Source organism: Coregonus clupeaformis, chromosome 18, assembly GCF_020615455.1.
Source record: "Coregonus clupeaformis isolate EN_2021a chromosome 18, ASM2061545v1, whole genome shotgun sequence".
NCBI lineage: Eukaryota > Metazoa > Chordata > Actinopteri > Salmoniformes > Salmonidae > Coregonus > Coregonus clupeaformis.
This window is the reverse complement of record NC_059209.1, coordinates 29,302,312-29,321,159: the sequence shown is the minus strand read 5'-3', so window position 1 is coordinate 29,321,159 and position 18,848 is coordinate 29,302,312. Positions and strand designations below refer to the sequence as shown.

Below are 18,848 nucleotides of genomic sequence, written 5' to 3'. Positions count from 1 at the left end.
CTGAAGTACTGAAATCCCCACAGTACAACGTTGTTTCTTAACGTTCTTGGAACAATTTGAAAACATTCCCAATGTCAAACCAGTTGGAGAACGTTCCTAGAACATTATCAAAATGTTTATTAAATATAACCATGTTTGAACTTTTAGGAAACATTCTGTTAAAGTAATGATATACCAAGAAAATAAAAATGTTTTGTCAAGTTCCTTAAATGGGTGAGAGTTTTACAAAGCCAAGCAACTATCCTGCACCATTTCCTGCACCAGAAAGTTGTGGGAAGGCTGAATGCAAAATAACCATAGGACAACCCCACTCTCACCAAGCTCTAAGAAACATATGGTTCTACATTTACATTTACGTCATTTAGCAGACGCTCTTATCCAGAGCGACTTACAAATTGGTGCATTCACCTTATAGCCAGTGGGATAACCACTTTACAATATGTTATTTATTTAATTTTTTTGGGGTGTGGGGTAAGGGGGGGTTAGAAGGATTACTTTATCCTATCCCAGGTATTCCTTAAAGAGGTGGGGTTTCAAGTGTCTCCGGAAGGTGGTGAGTGACTCCACTGTCCTGGCGTCGTGAGGGAGCTTGTTCCACCATTGGGGTGCCAGAGCAGCGAACAGTTTTGACTGGGCTGAGCGGGAACTGTGCTTCCGCAGAGGTAGGGGGGCCAGCAGGCCAGAGGTGGATGAACGCAATGCCCTCGTTTGGGTGTAGGGACTGATCAGAGCCTGAAGGTACGGAGGTGCTGTTCCCCTCACAGCTCCGTAGGCAAGCATCATGGTCTTGTAGCAGATGCGAGCTTCAACTGGAAGCCAGTGGAGTGTGTGGAGGAGCGGGGTGACGTGAGAGAACTTGGGAAGGTTGAACACCAGATGGGCTGCAGCATTCTGGAGGAGTTGTAGGGGTTTAATGGCACAGGCAGGGAGCCCAGCCAACAGAGAGTTGCAGTAATCCAGACGGGAGATGACAAGTGCCTGGATTAGGACCTGTGCCGCTTCCTGTGTAAGGCAGGGTCGTACTCTCCGAATGTTGTAGAGCATGAACCTACAGGATCGGGTCACGGCCTTGATGTTAGCGGAGAACGACAGGGTGTTGTCCAGGGTCACACCAAGGCTCTTTGCACTCTGGGAGGAGGACACAACGGAGCTGTCAACCGTGATGGCGAGATCATGGAACAGGCAGTCCTTCCCCGGGAGGAAGAGCAGCTCCGTCTTGTCGAGGTTCAGCTTGAGGTGGTGATCCGTCATCCACACTGATATGTCTGCCAGACATGCAGAGATGCGATTCGCCACCTGGTTATTAGAAGGGGGAAAGGAGAAGATTAGTTGTGTGTCGTCTGCGTAGCAATGATAGGAGAGGCCATGTGAGGATATGACAGAGCCAAGTGACTTGGTGTATAGCGAGAATAGGAGAGGGCCTAGAACTGAGCCCTGGGGGACACCAGTGGTGAGAGCACGTGGTGCGGAGACAGATTCTCGCCACGCCACTTGGTAGGAGCGACCTGTCAGGTAGGACGCAATCCAGGAGTGAGCCGCGCCAGAGATGCCCAACTCGGAGAGGGTGGAGAGGAGGATCTGATGGTTCACAGTATCAAAGGCAGCAGACAGGTCTAGAAGGACAAGAGCAGAGGAGAGAGAGTTAGCTTTAGCAGTGTGGAGAGCCTCCGTGACACAGAGAAGAGCAGTCTCAGTTGAATGACCAGTCTTGAAACCTAACTGGTTTGGATCAAGAAGGTAATTCTGAGAGAGATAGCAAGAGAGTTGGCTAAAGACGGCATGCTCAAGAGTTTTGGAGAGAAAAAAAAGAAGGGATACTGGTCTGTAGTTGTTGACATCGGAGGGATCGAGTGTAGGTTTTTTGAAAAGGGGTGCAACTCTCGCTCTCTTGAAGACGGAAGGGTCATAGCCAGCGGTCAAGGATGAGTTGATGAGCGAGGTGAGGTAAGGGAGAAGGTCTCCGGAAATGATCTGGAGAAGAGAGGAGGGGATAGGGTCAAGCGGGCAGGTTGTTGGGCGGCCGGCCATCACAAGTCGCAAGATTTCATCTGGAGAGAGAGGGGAGAAAGAAGTCAAAGCATTGGGTAGGGCAGTGTGAGCAGGACCAGCAGTGTCATTTGACTTAACAAATGAGGATCGGATGTCGTCAACCTTCTTTTCAAAATGGTTGACGAAGTCATCCACAGAGAGGGAGGGGGGAGGGGGAGGAGGATTCAGCAGGGAGGAGAAGGTGGCAAAGAGCTTCCTAGGGTTAGAGGCAGATGCTTGGAATTTAGAGTGGTAGAAGTGGCTTTAGCAGCAGAAACAGAGGAAGAAAATGTAGAGAGGAGGGAGTGAAAAGATGCCAGGTCCGCAGGGAGTCTAGTTTTCCTCCATTTCCGCTCAGCTGCCCGGAGCCCTGTTCTGTGAGCTCGCAATGAGTCGTCAAGCCACGGAGCAGGAGGGGAGGACCGAGCCGGCCGGGAGTATAGGGGACATAGAGAGTCAAAAGATGCAGAAAGGGAGGAGAGGAGGGTTGAGGAGGCAGAATCAGGAGATTGGAGGGAGAAGGATTGAGCAGAGGGAAGAGATGATAGGATGGAAGAGGAGAGAGTTGCGGGAGAGAGAACGAAGGTTGCGACAAGCGCGTTACCATCTGAGTAGGGGCAGAGTGAGTAGTGTTGGAGGAGAGCGAGAGAGAAAAGGATACAAAGTAGTGGTCGGAGACATGGAGGGGAGTTGCAGTGAAATTAGTAGAAGAACAGCATCTAGTAAAGATGAGGTCAAGCGTATTGCCTGCCTTGTGAGTAGGGAGGGACGGTGAGAGGGTGAGGTCAAAAGAGGAGAGGAGTGGAAAGAAGGAGGCAGAGAGAAATTAGTCAAAGGTAGACGTAGGGAGGTTAAAGTCACCCAGAACTGTGAGGGGTGAGCCATCCTCAGGAAAGGAACTTATCAAGGTGTCAAGCTCATTGATGAACTCTCCAAGGGAACCTGGAGGGCGATAAATGATAAGGATGTTAAGCTTGAATGGGCTAGTTACTGTGACAGCATGGAATTCAAATGAGGAGATAGACAGATGGGTCAGGGGAAAAAGAGAGAATGTCAACTTGGGAGAGATGAGGATTCCTGTGCCACCACCCCGCTGACCAGATGCTCTCGGGGTATGCGAGAACACATGGTCAGACGAGGAGAGAGCAGTAGGAGTAGCAGTGTTTTCAGTGGTAATCCATGTTTCCGTCAGCGCCAAGAAGTCGAGGGACTGGAGGGTAGCATAGGCTGAGATGAACTCTGCCTTGTTGGCCGCAGAACGGCAGTTCCAGAGGCTGCCGGAGACCTGGAACTTCACGTGGGTCGTGCGTGCAGGGACCAACAGGTTAGAGAGGCAGCAGCCACGCGGTGTGAGGCGTTTGTATAGCCTGTGCGGAGAGGAGAGAACAGGGATAGACAGACACATAGTTGACAGGCTACAGAAAATGGCTACAATAATGCAAAGGAGATCGGAATGAAATGAACTAAACATCTGGGAAAGCGAGAGAGCGGGGCCTCCCTCACTTACATTTCACTGAAACACCCAAATATAACTCTCCCAACTTCCACCTCAGAAACTATAATTGTTGTAAACTACAGCGGTTCAATGTTTTCTAGGAATAGACTAACTTAGTTTATTCAGCTAGATAACTTGGTACAGTATTCTTCTGTGAAAACCGTCCAGTGCACCTAGTCCTATGACGCCATAGCCAACTAGCATGCCAGGCTCCAATAACACAGTTTAGCACCAATACTCGGCCACAACAAACCACCAGTGTGTCAACACGCCAAGCAGATCATTCGTGTCCGTGTCTAACATTGTGGGTTAGTCCCGACAGCTTGAGCGAGTCCGTCGTCAACTTATTCAGCCAGTTAGTTAGCTAGAATAGTTAGCATACTAGCTAGCCATTGCTTTCTGCCAATGAAAAAACCCCTCCTTCCACGGCACGAACACACAGAGAGAGCCAAGCTAACGTTAACTAGTCACCCATGTCCCGAATTCCCTTGAACGACTCTGGTTACCAGTATGTAAAAACAAAACACAGATGTAGGTTATAACTTACCCCTAGCAGCTACTGTTAGCTAGCCAAGTGCAAAGCTAGCCACTGAATCGACTCAGCCAGTTCGAGTCTGTTCGCTAGGTCGTTCCAGCTATTGTTTAGTAGCTATCCAGGTAGCAACAAGCTAGCTACATTTCGAGCACAGTAGCTACTTACTACCTAACGTTAACGCTTCAGACAATGAATGCTGAATGGTAGGCAGCTAGCTGGCGTAATTACAGGTACTCTTAAGCGTGAAACAACTATCCACAGTTGCTAATAGTTACCAGTAGCTACCCGCTAGCTAGCTAGTCCAGGTAGTGGGTTAGCTAGCCTCGTGCTTCACCGGGCTCAGCCGAATACAATACTTACCTACAATAATTACATACAATAACCTACGATAACTACAATAACCCACGATAACTACCTACAATACCTAACTACAATCTAAATACATGGTTTAAGCTTTATTCAACACCATATAAGCCATATAAGCCAAGCTTACCTTCCGCCAGAGAGAGACACAACCTCACCCGACGACTGCACCCGATTTTCAGAAAGTCATGGGCTAGCTGCGATGTACCTCCATGGATAATCCAGACTTGGGCAGTGACCCAGAGACCTGCTCAGGGTCCTTCCACCTTGTGCAGCTCGCTGGGTGAAAATATGTTATATGTTTTCTCACTTGAGCGGTATCTCAGGACAGGCGATGCTAACAGATTATACCAGTGTGTGTCGCTAAGAAAGAAAAGCAAAGACTTGTTTGTTGTTTTTTTCCTCTACACAAATCAATGTCATTTCTGTCTGAGGGATAGTTTGAAAATGCGCTGTGTGAAGATACTGTATGTGGAGAGGGTTAGATAACCAGTGTCTGGTATTGGCAACCCCTGATAGCATGCTGTGCATTGTGCTAAAATATTTCTCTGTATCATACAAAATTCATTCATTTCACCCTGAATCAGGATGTTGTCACAAATAGCTCAAATTTTGCATGCCTAATTAAGCCTAAATGTGGTTACTTGAAATATTTATGTGTGCAGATCAAGAGTACATCCCAAATCAATTATAAGAGCAGTTCACTTCAGAAGATGTCATACAAGCTGACTTTGCAATGAGGTCAGTCTGACTATTTAGTTAAAGTAAAAGAGAATATGTGTGAGAGGATTTTCTTACTCTATAGGCCTACATCCACTTTATGGTTTCTGTTTAAGAGATCATATCAGTGTGATTAGATTTGTTCCAATTAATTCTGTCAAATTCGAGTTGTTTCTTTCACATTTACGAATTTAACATTCAAACTAACTTGACCCATCATTTCCACAGAAATTGGGAAGTGATATATCATAGGGCCTTATAGAGTACCACAGTATGAATGGGGGAAAACCCATTTCCCTGTTTGACCGCTAGGTTTTATGGGCATTATGACACCTCCACTCTGGGGCTCTATTGGTGAGTCAGTCTACACAAACAGGCAATGAACCCAGCTAGCACATAACATTCTGAGAACCATATGTTTTTTATAGCTTGGTGAGAGAGGTCTTTTTCTTGCTTCTTCTTCTCTTTTGGGGTCGAGTTGATTCAGATCCAAGAACAGAGAATGATGCTTGTTGGTTTCATCTGCATGCTCTTTTTGTATCTGGCGAATGTAAAGGTAGGGTGTAAGTGACTTTCACTTCCTCTTCAGCTCCAGGGCAGCAGGGTCATTCAAGTAGGCGGGATTAGCGTAAAGACACACCTTGCCCAGAAGGCCAGCCCAAAGTGGCTCATGGCTCAACCCCATTGTTTTTGTTCAAAGTAAAAACACTACACAAGAAGTGGGGCGGCATAGGGTCATCCGCGACCTGCGGATTTCTGCTTTAAAAAAACATATTGTTTGGTATTTCATTACTTTAACAGAACGTTTCCTAAAAGTTCAAACATGGTTACATTTTACTGAAATATTGGTAATGGTCTAGGAACATTCTCCAACTGGTTTGACATTGGGAATATTCTCAAATAGTTCAGAGAACGTTAAGAAACAACGTTCTTCAGTGGGAATGTAAGTACTTCAGCATTACATTTCCTACAGGTTTCCTCATGGCTCTATTTAAAGTAATGTTCTCAAATTGTTCCAAGAACGTTAATAAACAACATTCTTCTGTGGGAATTTCAGTACTTCAGCATAATATTTCCTACAGGTTTCTTCATGGTTCTATTTAAAGTCATGTTCTCAGAATGTTCAGAGAACATTAAGAAACAACATTTTGTGGGAATTTCAATACTTCAGCATAACATTTTCTGCAGGTTTCCACATGGTTCTATAAGTCATGTTCTCAGAACATTAAGAAAACTTTCCATAAAAACCACAAGAAAACATTAGTAATGTTCAAAGAGCATTATAAGAATGTTATTTAAAAACATATACATTCCGTTCTCAGCTTCAACAATATTGTCACGACTTCCTCCAAAGCTGCCTCCTCTCCTTGTTCAGGCAGGCTTCGGCGTTCGTCATCACCCGGGCTTCTAGCCACTGCCGCTCTTCATCTCATCATTCCATTTGTTTTGTCTTGTTTATTACACCTACCTGGTTTCAATTCCCCTCATCAGTATTTGTATAAGTGTTCCCTCTACCCTCTTGTCTTTGTGTGTGATTGTTTATTGTGGAGGTTAGTTTAGCTCGGTGGAGCTCTTGTATTTTGTATCGCTGGGATATTCACCCGTGTGCCTTGTTGTTTCCAGTGCGCTGTATTTTCCGCACTGGAGTGTTTGACACATTGCTTCGTACCGCTGTGTCAACGGAATAAACCTGTTATTCTGTGATTTACCCTCCTGCACCTGACTCCTTCAAATCACATCACCACAAATACTCTCTCTATCCTCTATCTTGTTAAGTGTGGTCAGGTGTATTGGCCATGCCCACTAATTGGCCACACCTGATCTTAATGAGTGGTTGTTTCCTTTGAAATGGGGTCTGTTTGAATAGACTAAAATGAACAGTTTTGTATGAGTTAAAAAAACATGGCATGCTAGATCCATCCTGGTGGCGCAGTGGACTAATTCCATGGATAAAGCACAGAAGATCATACATTTTAATCTCACTGACGATGTGCCACAACAAAAAAGGTGTTTGCATGATGCGTAAGCAAATTAATTTCTGTGTGTCCTATCTGAGCTTGGAATTCAAAACAGTTAACCTATGCTAGTCCTATTGAAATACTCAGTAAACGTTTTAAGGAAGTTATTAAAAAACCTCCAAATAACCTTTACATTGCGTTCTCAGAACATTAATAAGACCTCCCAGGTAAACTTTCAGGGAACCATAGTAAAACGTTCTCAGATCCTCCCTGCAACTAAAAACATTCAGTTCCCAGAACACGCTAAATGTTCACTTCCGTTCTCAGAATGTAAAAGAAAGGTTACGTTTTACCTGTCAGGAAACATATGGCTTCGTTCCCAGAACCAATGGGAAACCAAAAACGTACGTTCCCACAACTTCCAAGGAACCAAATGTGCTAGCTGGGATAGCCCTGATACTGTATCTTGTGGCCAGGCACTCTCTACACAATGTGGGCCAGATAAGCAGTGTGCTCTCCCCTGCTGAGCAGTAATCCAGGAGTTATGTGAGAGGTATTTTGGCCCCAATCTTCAGGAGCACAGAAGCTTCTGTAACCTTGAGTAACTGGAGCAGCCTTTTTTTATCGAATCAAAAAGTCTCAAATTAGTCATGGACAGGGCAGTGCATCCAGACAAGCCATCACAGACCGCGCTGCCATGCTACCTTACTGTCTTGCGAAATTCCCTCAAGGTACAAGAGAAACATTTGTTTTGATTTGGAGATCACAACCCTTTAAGTAGCAGCAGAATGGAAATACAATGGCAATTTGTGGGGTTTTCAGTATTCCTCTATTGCTGCACAAACAGACATTTAACAAAAATGACAACAGTTTGTCTGCAATCCATATTTTGATAGGATTGTGATCTGTATCAGTTCCATTCACTTCTACCAAGCTAAAGGTTCTATTTATCTTTCTTCCTCATCCAATGAAGCTGGGAAAGGGGGCGGGAACAAGCTTATCATTGTAAAGATAGGGATCCAATCTGCATTTTACCCCCTAATTGACCTTTCACAATTGGCCAGCTTCCTATTGACAGCATGTGCCAATCATGTTTGCGGTAAGAATAAATTGCTTTGTTCTCTTAGCGAGAAGATACGCATCATTTGATAAGGATCCTACCATCAGCTGTTAAGCTTTGTTCATTCTAATGTCATGCAAAGAGTCTTATCGAGAGGTTGTTCTCCCACTTATGATAAATCAATCACCCACAATGCAGGTATTATGCAGTAACATTAGCTTAACTATCTCAGACTCTACGCCCACAACAACTGTCAAAGCACTTGACTCTCTTTTATTTAACTAAGCAAGTCAGTTAACAACAAATTCTTATTTACAATGACGGCCTACACCAGCCAAACCCGGACGACGCTGGGCCAATTGTTCGCCGCCCTATGGGACTCCCAATCACGGCCGGTTGTGATACAGCCTGGAATCTAACCAGGGGGTCTATAGTGACGCCTCAAGCATTGAAATGCAGTACCTTAGACCGCTGCGCCACTCGGGAGCCCAAAGTAGGACATGAGAAATAATATTTTTGTGCATATGAAACATTTCGGGGATCTTTTATTTCAGCTCATAAAACATGGGACCAACACTTTAAATGTTGCGTTTATATTTTTGTTCAGTGTACATACACCTTGTCATACCTACTAAGATGTTATGGCCGGGAGAAGATCTGGTGTTTAGCTAACAGTCACTAATGACAGATGTTTAGCAGCATATATGTTCGCTCTGCTCTACCAAATGCCCTTTCATGGGGATACATGTACATGTACTGTGAGATTATGTATTTAAACACTGTTGAATTGAGATGAATTGTTGTTAAAGATATAATGAAAAACTCATTTAGTCTCTCTATTGTTAAAACATACGCAACCCCAATCTAAGTGCTCCTGGTTTTGAAGTTCATACAACATGAACATGAATCAGTCCATATCTATCTAGCTTAGCAATGTGTTTGGTATTAGTATTTTATTAGGATCCCCATTAGCTGTTGCAAAAGCAGCAGCTACTCTTCCTGGGGTCCACGCAAAACATGAAATATGACATAATAAAGAACATTAATAGACAAGAACAGCTCAAGGACAGAACTACATAGATTTGATAACAATGACTTCCACTGGAGAACTAGGCCTATAGTATATTTAATATAATTGTCTTTTCTGTTAATACCAGCATATTTACATAGTAAATTACTGTTGTGGTGTGCCATAAGAATTGTTTTCTCATACACCTTGCAAGCCACTTCACAGATGTATTGTCTAATTCTATAATAAATTAATAAAATATATATATAAAGCCAACCATGTCACACATGATACATTCACATATACCACAGTAGAGCTACAAACCTGTATGTACTTCAATTTGATGTATGTATGTTTAGTCTCAACATGGTATCTTTAGAAAATTTCCAAACTCTGACATTCAGCAAGCTGACATATTGGTCTACTGTATAGTCATTTTTGCATGTTTAGTATTTGCTATCACTCCTGACAGACAGTGTAGGCATCCCAAATGGCACCCTATTTCCTACATAGTGCACTTCTTTTGACCAGAGATTTATGGGCCCTGGTCAAAAGTAGTGCACTATTTGTAGGGAATAGGATGCCATTTGGGATTGCAGCCAAGGAGTTCAGTTTTCTCATTCATCTGAGTGAAGCCAGGTCTGAAAATACGTTTAAAAAACTCCCCTCACCTCCACCCCAGTCTTAAATACTTGGAGTTTGTTTTAGCAACCCCTACTGTGTGCAAACTGTAGTTAGGTGCCTTCACCTCATTAAGCTGCCTTCGCCTCATTAAGCTGCCTATGTAGCAGCACTGCTAGACAGACATAGTGTCAGCATAACACTTAATACATCCCAGTTTATTGGAAATTAACTATCTCTAAAATACTTTGGTAAACCTTCCTATCATATGAAATCCTATGGCAATGGCATTGGCAGTTCTATGATGATCCTGGAGATTGGAATTGTATTATGAATGGAAAACTTAACAGGTGGAAGAAGTACATGTCACGACTTCCTCCGAAGCTGACTCCTCTCCTTGTTCGGGCAGGCTTCGGCGTTCGTCGTCACTGGCCTTCTAGCCACTGCCGCTCCTCATCTCATCATTCCATTTTTTTTGTCTTGTTTATTACACACACCTGGTTAATATCCCCTCATCAGTACCAGTATAAGTATTCCCTCTGCCCCCATTGTCTTTGTGTGTGATTGTTTATTGTGGAGGTTACTATAGCTCGGTGGCAGAGGGAATATATATATTTTTTTGTATCTCCGGGATATTCACCCATGTGCCTTGTTTTCTCCAGTGCGCCGTATTACCGCACTGGAGTGTTTTACGCATTGCTGTGTACCGCTGTCTTACCGAATAAACTATTTATTCTGTGATTTACCCTCCTGCGCCTGACTCCATCCAAATCACCCGCCACAGAATCACACACCCAACAGCATGGAGTCAGCAGGAGACGGGAATATGCCTGGAGTCGTTGAGCGGGTCCGGGAGCATTCCAACATGCTAGCCAGCTTGGGTGAAGCGATGGATCGGGATCTCCAGGTCGTCCAATGCCTAGAGAGGAGAGGACCCGACCCTTCGGGACCAGCTGAGCGACCGGATCCAGCCACCCACACCCCAGCACCCAGAGGGATTCACCTATCCCGACCGAGGGAGTATGACGGGACAGCTTCCCGCTGCCAGGGATTCCTCCAGCAGCTGGAGCTCTATTTTTCTACCATCAGCCGGCTCCATCGGAGCGGGAGAGGGTGTCCGCCCTCGTCTCCTGCCTCTCTGGGAAAGCCCTGGAGTGGGCCAACGCGGTCTGGAGTGAAGGAGGAGACGTGTTGGACAACTAAGGGGAGTTAGCTCGCCTCTTCCGGGCAGTCTTCGATCACCCTCCTGAAGGAAGTGAGGCGGGCGAGCAGCTGGTCCATCTGAGGCAGGGGACGAGGACCGCACAGGACTTTGCACTGGAGTTTAGAACTCTAGTGGCTGAGTCCGGGTGGTACGAGCAGGCCCTCATCGACCGCTTCCGGTGCAGCCTGCGAGAGGACGTCCGAAGGGAGCTAGCCTGTTGGGATACCACGTTGACTTTCAACCAGCTGGTGGACATGGCCATCCGGTTGGACAACCTGCTGGCTTCAAGAGGACGTCCTGGAAGGGGCCTGCCTGTTTCACCCTCCTTCAACCCGGATTACGTTCCGATGGAGCTGGGTGGTGCAGCGATCCGGGAGAACAAAGGACGACAGCTCCAGTGTCACTCTTGTGTCAAGAGAGGACACTCTGCTAAACGCTGTCGTCAGAGTTCTTCTGGGTCTGGAGGCGGCAGGCAGGGCACTCTCGCGTCACCCCAGGTAGCGCAAACCCACACTCATTCAGAGCCCTCTGCTGCGCACTTCACCATACCCGTCACCTTCCCTGATTACGCGGTAGTTCCCCAGTGTAAGGCGCTGGTTGATTCAGGCGCAGCTGGGAACTTCATGGACAGGTCTTTAGCTAATAGTCTATGTATCACATTGGTTTCCCCTAACCATTCCATTGCCCATCAAAGCACTTGACAATCGACCATTAGGGTCAGGCTATGTTAGGCAGGTTACAGCACCAGTCACGATGATTATTCAGAAGACCCATAGGGAACAAATCACCTTTTTTTATTATTGAGTCCCCTGATTTCCCTGTTGTGTTGGGTCTTCCCTGGCTCACACTACATGACCCCACCTTTTCATGGCCGCAGAGGGTTCTCACGGGGTGGTCGCGAGAGTGTCAGGGTAGGTGTCTAGCTGTTTCCGTTGGTGCAACCACGGTGGAAAGTCAGACACTACCCTCCACCGTGCGCATTCCCCCCGAATACCTCAACTAGGCGCACGTGTTTTCCAAAATGCAGGCAACCAACTTACCACCACATCGGGCAGGGGATTGCGCGATAAACCTCCGGTTAGATGCTGTGCCTCCCAGGAGTCATGTCTATCCCCTGTCGCAGGCTGAAACAGAGGCTATGGAGACATACGTCTCCGAGTCCCTGCGCCAGGGGTTCATACGTCCCTCCACTTCACCCGCCTCCTCAAGTTTCTTTTTTATGAAGAAGAAAGACGGAGGTCTGCACCCCCTTGCATTGATTACCGGTCACTTAATCAAACTACCATTCGCTATAGTTACCCTCTACCCCTCATCTCCTCTGTTATTGAATCAATGCATGGGGCGCGCTTCTTCACAAAATTAGATCTCCTGAGTGCGTACAACCTGGTGCGTGTCCGGGAAGGGGATGAGTGGAAGACAGCATTCAGCACAACCACGGGGCATTATGAATACCTGGTGATGCCGTACGGGTTGATGAATGCTCCATCAGTCTTCCAGTCCTTTGGAACGAGGTGTTTCGGGACATGGTTGGTCGCGGTGTGGTGGTCTACATCGATAACATTCTGGTGTATTCCGCTATGCGCGCCGAGCATGTGTCCCTGGTTCGCAGAGTGCTGGGCCGACTGTTGGAACATGACCTTTATGCCAAGGGAGAAAAGTGTCTGTTCTTCCAACAGTCCGTCTCCTTCCTCAGGTGTGGAGATGGAGGGAGACCGCATTTCAGCCATGCGTAATTGGCCGACTCCAACCACAATAAAGGAGGTGCAGCGCTTTATTGGCTTTGCCAATTACTATCTGAGAATTTATCCGGGGCTTTGGAAAGGTCGCAGCTCCCATCACCTCTCTGTTGAAGGGTGGGCCGTCCCGGCTCCGCTGGTCTACTGAGGCTGACAGGGCTTTCAGTAACCTGAGGGCTCTGTTCACCTCAGCCCCGGTACTGGCCCATCCTGATCCATCATTACCGTTCGTAGTGGCGGTGGATGCATCCGAGGTGCTGTCCTATCCCAACGCTCGGGCACGCCACCCAAGCTCCGCCCCTGTGCCTTCTTCTCTAAGAAGCTCAGCCCGGCAGAGCAGAACTACGACGTTGGTGATCGGGAGCTGTTGGCTGTTGTCAGAGCCCTGACCGCGTGGAGGCACTGGCTCGAGGGGGCGAAACACCCTTTCCTCGTCTGGACTGACCACCGTAACCTGGAGTACATCTGGGCAGCGAGGAGGCTGAACCCTCGCCAGGCCAGGTGGGCCTTGTTCTTTACCCGGTTTGATTTCACGTTGTCATACATACCAGGTACTAAGAACGTGAAGGAAGACGCGCTGTCACGGCTGTACGACACAGAGGAGAGGCCCATTGACAACAACCCCATACTCCCAGCCTCCTGCATTGTGGCACCGGTGGTGTGGGCAGTGGACGCGGACATAGAGCTGACATTACGCACAGAGCCATCTCCACCTCAGTGTCCAGCTGGGCTGCGTTACGTGTCGTCTCTTGTCCATGATCGTCTTATCTATTGGGCACACACGTCCCCATCCTCTGGTCATCCAGGTATCGGCCGTACAGCGTGCTGCCTTGTTGTGGACCGCTTTTCTAAAGCCTGCCACCTCCTTCCTCTGCCCGGTCTCCCCACGGTCCTGCAAACTGCGGAAGCCCTGTTTACTCACGTCATCCGGCACTACAGGGTGCCAGAGGAAATAGTGTCTGACCGGGGTCCCCAGTTAACATCCAGGGTCTGGAAGGCGTTCATGGAACATCTGGGGGTCTCGGTCAGCCTGACCTCTGGGTTTCACCCCGAGTCTAATGGGCAGGTGGAACGGGTGAATCAGGATGTGGGTAGGTTCCTGCGGTCCTACTGCCAGGACCGGCCAGGTGAGTGGTCGGTGTTCTTGCCATGGGCCGAATATGTCCAGAACTCTCTCTGCCACTCCTCCACTAATCTATCTCCATTTCAATGTGTTTTAGGTTATCAGCCGGTCCTGGCACCGTGGCATCAGAGCCAGACCAAAGCTCCTGCGGTGGATGACTGGTTTCGGCTGCCCACGTCCACCTCCAGTGCACTTTGCATTGCCAGAAGGCCAACGCTGACCGCCACAGCAGTGAGGCCCCAGTCTTTGTACCGGGTGATCGGGTCTGGCTCTCAACCCGGAATCTGCCCCTCCGCCTGCCCTACCGGAAGCTGAGCCCGTGGTTTGTGGGGCCGTTCAAAGTCCTGAGGAGAGTAAACGAGGTTACGTACGTACTACTCCCTCCTGATTACCGTTTAACTCCTCGTTTCACGTGTCTCTCCTCAGGCCAGTGGTGGCTGGTCTGCTCCAGGAGTCTGAGGTGCGGGAGGTCCCTCCGCCCCTCTGGACATCGAGGGGGCCCCAGCGTACTCCGTCCGTTCCATCCTGGATTTGAGGCGTCGGGTGGGGGGCCTTCAGTACCTCGTGGAGTAGGAGGGGTACGGTCCGGAGGAGCGGTGCTGGGTCCCAGTGAAGGATGTCCTCGATCCCTCCCTGTTGTGGGATTTCCACCGTCGCCATCCGGCTCGCCCTGCTCTGCGTCCTCCTGGCCGTCCCCGAGGCCGGTGTCGGCATGCTGCTGGAGCTGCGTGTAAAGGGCGGGGTACTGTCATGACTTCCTCCGAAGCTGCCTCCTCTCCTTCGGCGTTCATCGTTACCGGCCTTCTTGCCACTGCCGCTCCTCATCTCATCATTCCATTTGTTTTGTCTTGTTTATTACACACACCTGGTTCATATCCCCTCATCAGTACCTGTATAAGTATTCCCTCTGCCCCCATTGTCTTTGTGTGTGATTGTTTATTGTGGAGGTTACTATAGCTCCGTGGAGCTCTATTGTATTTTGTATCTCCGGGATATTCACCCATGTGCCTTGTTTTCTCCAGTGCCCCGTATTACCGCACTGGAGTGTTTTACGCATTGCTGCGTACCGCTGTCTTACCGAATAAACTATTTATTCTGTGATTTACTCTCCTGCGCCTGACTCCGTCCAAATCACCCGCCACAGTACATGTGACCTAAAGTAACCACATGTGGATATAGTTGTAATTCAATTCCAATTACAAACCATTCAGCCTAACGGAGTGACAGGCTACATGGAGTAGGCTATCTAGATAATATGTTGCTCACATGGCAAAAAAATTACATGATTTAAAATAGTATAGCATAAAACATCACTCCTCTTCTTTTATAATGTAGCCTATAATGTGGCAATGAAGACCATGGCCTCTGTGATGTCAAATCTAGTTGCATTTTTATTTTATTTTAAAGCTCACAGTATTTCTGCTCAAAGGACAAATCTAGGCTATTTAATGTTTAGGCTACAGGGACCACCTTTGTCAGGGGGAAATTGTGTGAATTGCTGCTTTGTTTTCTAATGTGGAGTGTTTAATTGGGTTTCATCATTAACAAGACAATTAATTAATGCACATTTAAATTGGTAGATTTCACATGTCTAGTCTTAGTCCTATCAAACCTGGGAAAGCTGTTAAGAAGTGGAGTGACATGCAGATGGACACATTTACTTTAACAAAATCAAATTACATCTAAGCCTAGACTGAAATAACAATGTATATTTAATTGAACAGTATTGTCTGCTCATAAACGTCAGGACAAAATGACAGTTCATTTACATTTAGAATGTGTGACGTTATGTAGTATTAAATCATTATTCAACACTATTGGTCTGAACTCATTTTGTTTTCAGATATATTTAACATAGTTCAAACTTTTACTTAAAACGTTTGAAAGTTTTTCACCTAGTTCCTTATATTTCTTCAGCATACTGTATGTCTGCATATTGACGTTGTAACTAATTACTGTTTGTTGTCAAATATAATTCTCCAAATAACTTTTCAAAATCATTAAAAAATGTAGGCTACTGTGCGTAATGGCTGTCAATTGATTGCGCGCGTCCGTTTGACCAACCATTAAATTATTTTTCAGTTTGGTTTCAAGGCAAGGTGTTTGTTTTGACAAAGGAAGAGAAAGGCTAATGAAGGGGGTAGGGAAAGTTGAGCCGTGTTTTACGCAGTGGGTAATTGAGCAATTTGATTGACATGTGAGTGCCAAAAGGCGCAGACTCTTTCGGATTGGCCGAAGCACACTTCACAATTTCCTCTTGTTTCCAAGCTGCTATACTCCAGGCAGTTATCTTTACAGGCGGTTGTTTGAGTCAGTCGCAGCAGAACGGAACAGAACAGCGGGGGTGCAACAAGAGGAGGCAGGAGTGGAGTTATACTGAAACCTGAAACTTTCTATTCAGAGAACATTTATCCACTGGACTCTTGGAGCTTTTCTCCATTTTCTTTTTCTCTTGTAGCAGGTCTGTTCTATTCTATACTGAAAGCTCCATTGTGAGCTGCATTTTACTTTTATCCTGTAGACTCTCCTCTGTTGTGAACAATGAGGTCCATTGAACCTTTGTGCCGTTGGAGAATCATCCCTCTGGCTTTGACCATGGCAGTGGTATCTATGAGCAGAGCCTCTGAGTATGAATACCTAAGCTGGAAATCGGACTTGTACAATGGTGGCCGCAGCTATGGCAAGCCTCCTCAGTGTGTGGATATCCCAGAGGACCTGAGGCTGTGCCACAATGTGGGCTACAACCAGATGCTGCTGCCTAACCTACTGGAGCATGAGACTATGGCTGAGGTGAAGCAGCAGGCGGGCAGCTGGGTGCCCCTGGTACATAAGAGCTGCCACCCGGGTACCCAGGTGTTCCTCTGCTCCCTGTTTGCCCCAGTGTGCCTGGAGCGTCCCATATACCCCTGCCGCTGGCTGTGTGAGGCTGTACGGGACGGCTGCACCCCTATCATGGAGTCCTTCGGCTTCCCCTGGCCTGAGATGCTCACCTGTGACAAGTTTCCCCAGGATGACGTGTGCATTGCCATGACTGCACCCAACGCCACTGAAGCTACCATGCCCACAGGTAAGGCTATACCTACCTACATACCTAGCTACCTACCTACCTACCTACCAGCAGGCATCATGCCTGTCATATATGTATATATATATATGTGATTTATAAGATCTCTCAGCCTGGTACCAGAACTGAAACTGAGCTATTGCTTGACATAATGCTTAAATAACTGAGGCGTTGGCTAGGAGTTTGTAAGCTGTATTGTTCAATTGACATTACATTCTTCACTTGGAAGCAGTTTTTATTATGATTTATTTTCTATTTGATAAACATTTTAATGCATTTTGTGGATAAAACATGATCATCTGGAATAATTGTGGAATACAAAAACTATTGTGAACACCAACATATTATGCGATAGTGCAGGCTCAACACATTATGCTATAGGGCAGGCTATACAGAGCTGCGGTACTTGACTGAGATAACACTCAGTCACTGCTTTGATATAGTGTGAGAATCAACACCCATGCAGTTCTACAGGCAGCAGAATGTTGTTTCAGGGGTTAAAGTCTGTTTGTTGATCTCAAACCTCATGCTCATTTGCAACCTTTTGGGGTCATTTTCCCCATGACTGCTTAGATTATTTCTAGATCAGATTATCTCAAAGAATATAAGAGCGTTAGTTCAGAGCAATAACTAGGCTTCTCTGTCTTTACCAAGAGAGAACCTCTCTTTCGAGCAAATGTTAAGTTGCTCGCTATTGACAAAGAAGTGATATTGTAATATTGTAATAGTCCTTTAACAGATGGTAGCAATTTATTTCAAGGTGTTTGTTGAATACTGTGAGCCAGTCCAGCCACAGAACTAATAGATTTATTAATGACCATTTTATATTGAGCTCTCAACAACTGACCTCTTCATTTAGAACCCCCCAAAAGTCGCACAGGGCAATTCCACTGTAATAGAGTGATGCTGAGACTTCAATGTTTCACTTTATAATGTATGTTAAACAAAAAACAATGATTGCAAAGTTAAACAAACCTAGGGACTACTTTTAACAATTTCCACAGAACATTTTACAAAAACTAATTTATGGCCTAAACTCACCAAAGGGGAGTGTGTCATTTATTCTAGAATGCACTGTTTTGAATTATAATGACCCAACCGAAGCCGGGCAGGCCGGCGGGCGGGTTGTCCGCTTTGACGTCTCGCTCAATTAGAACTTGTCTCTATTTTTGCACAGTAGTCACACAAAACAATAAACAGTATGTCATTATTAACTTTTTTCTTTGCTCATTCGAATTTGAAGAGGTATCTAAGGGTTGCGGCTTTACCATACATGCTAAATTAGACCAATTGATCCATTTATGGAAACACAACATTGCTATAATCAAAGATGATTGGAGATATGGACTATCCTTCTAGCATAAAGTCACTGCTCTGCCTGTCCCGACCTTTCCAACCGCCTCGCTCTGCTTGCTCTGCCCGCCCGCTTCTGGTGAAGAACAGTGCAGATGCAAAGCTTGGTAACAGAATGACGGTTTGTGCTGTTTGTGCCGTCATTCTGTTACCAAGAATCTGCACTGTTCTTCAAGTAAATGTGTTTTTGTTAAATATTCAGTGGAAATTATTAAAGTAGTCCTTGTGCATAGAGTTGTATGGATTGTTTAACTTTGCAGTCATTGGTTTTTGTTTGACACACATTTTAAAGTGAAGAATCTGAGTCTCAGCATCACTTTGTTAAAACCTCTTAAGGATCGGACCCTTTTTTTCAATTTTCGCCTAAAATGACACCCAAATCTAACTGCCTGTAGCTCAGAACCTGAAGCAAGGATATGCATATTATTGATGCCATTTGAAAGGAAACACTTTGAAGGTTGTGGAAATGTTAAATTAATGTAGGCATATATAACACATTAGATCTGGTAAAAGATAATACAAACAAAAAAACATGCATTTTCTATTTATTATTTTGTTCCATCATCTTTGAAACGCAAG

General features: G+C 46.1%; 1 protein-coding gene across 2 annotated transcripts in view; it reads left to right on the top strand.

The window, feature by feature from the left end:
• Window positions 1-16,133: 16,133 nt before the first annotated feature.
• LOC121530673 (secreted frizzled-related protein 1) overlaps window positions 16,134-18,848 on the top strand; it is a 29,302-nt gene continuing 26,587 nt past the window's right edge. The window contains exon 1 of one of the 2 annotated variants that reach the window (XM_041835813.2): window positions 16,134-16,919. In XM_041835813.2, the coding sequence (XP_041691747.1) occupies window positions 16,394-16,919 (526 nt within the window). In that variant the 5' untranslated portion in view covers window positions 16,134-16,393. The remainder of the gene's footprint in view (window positions 16,920-18,848) is intronic. The other variant, XM_041835812.2, reaches the window with a different exon arrangement.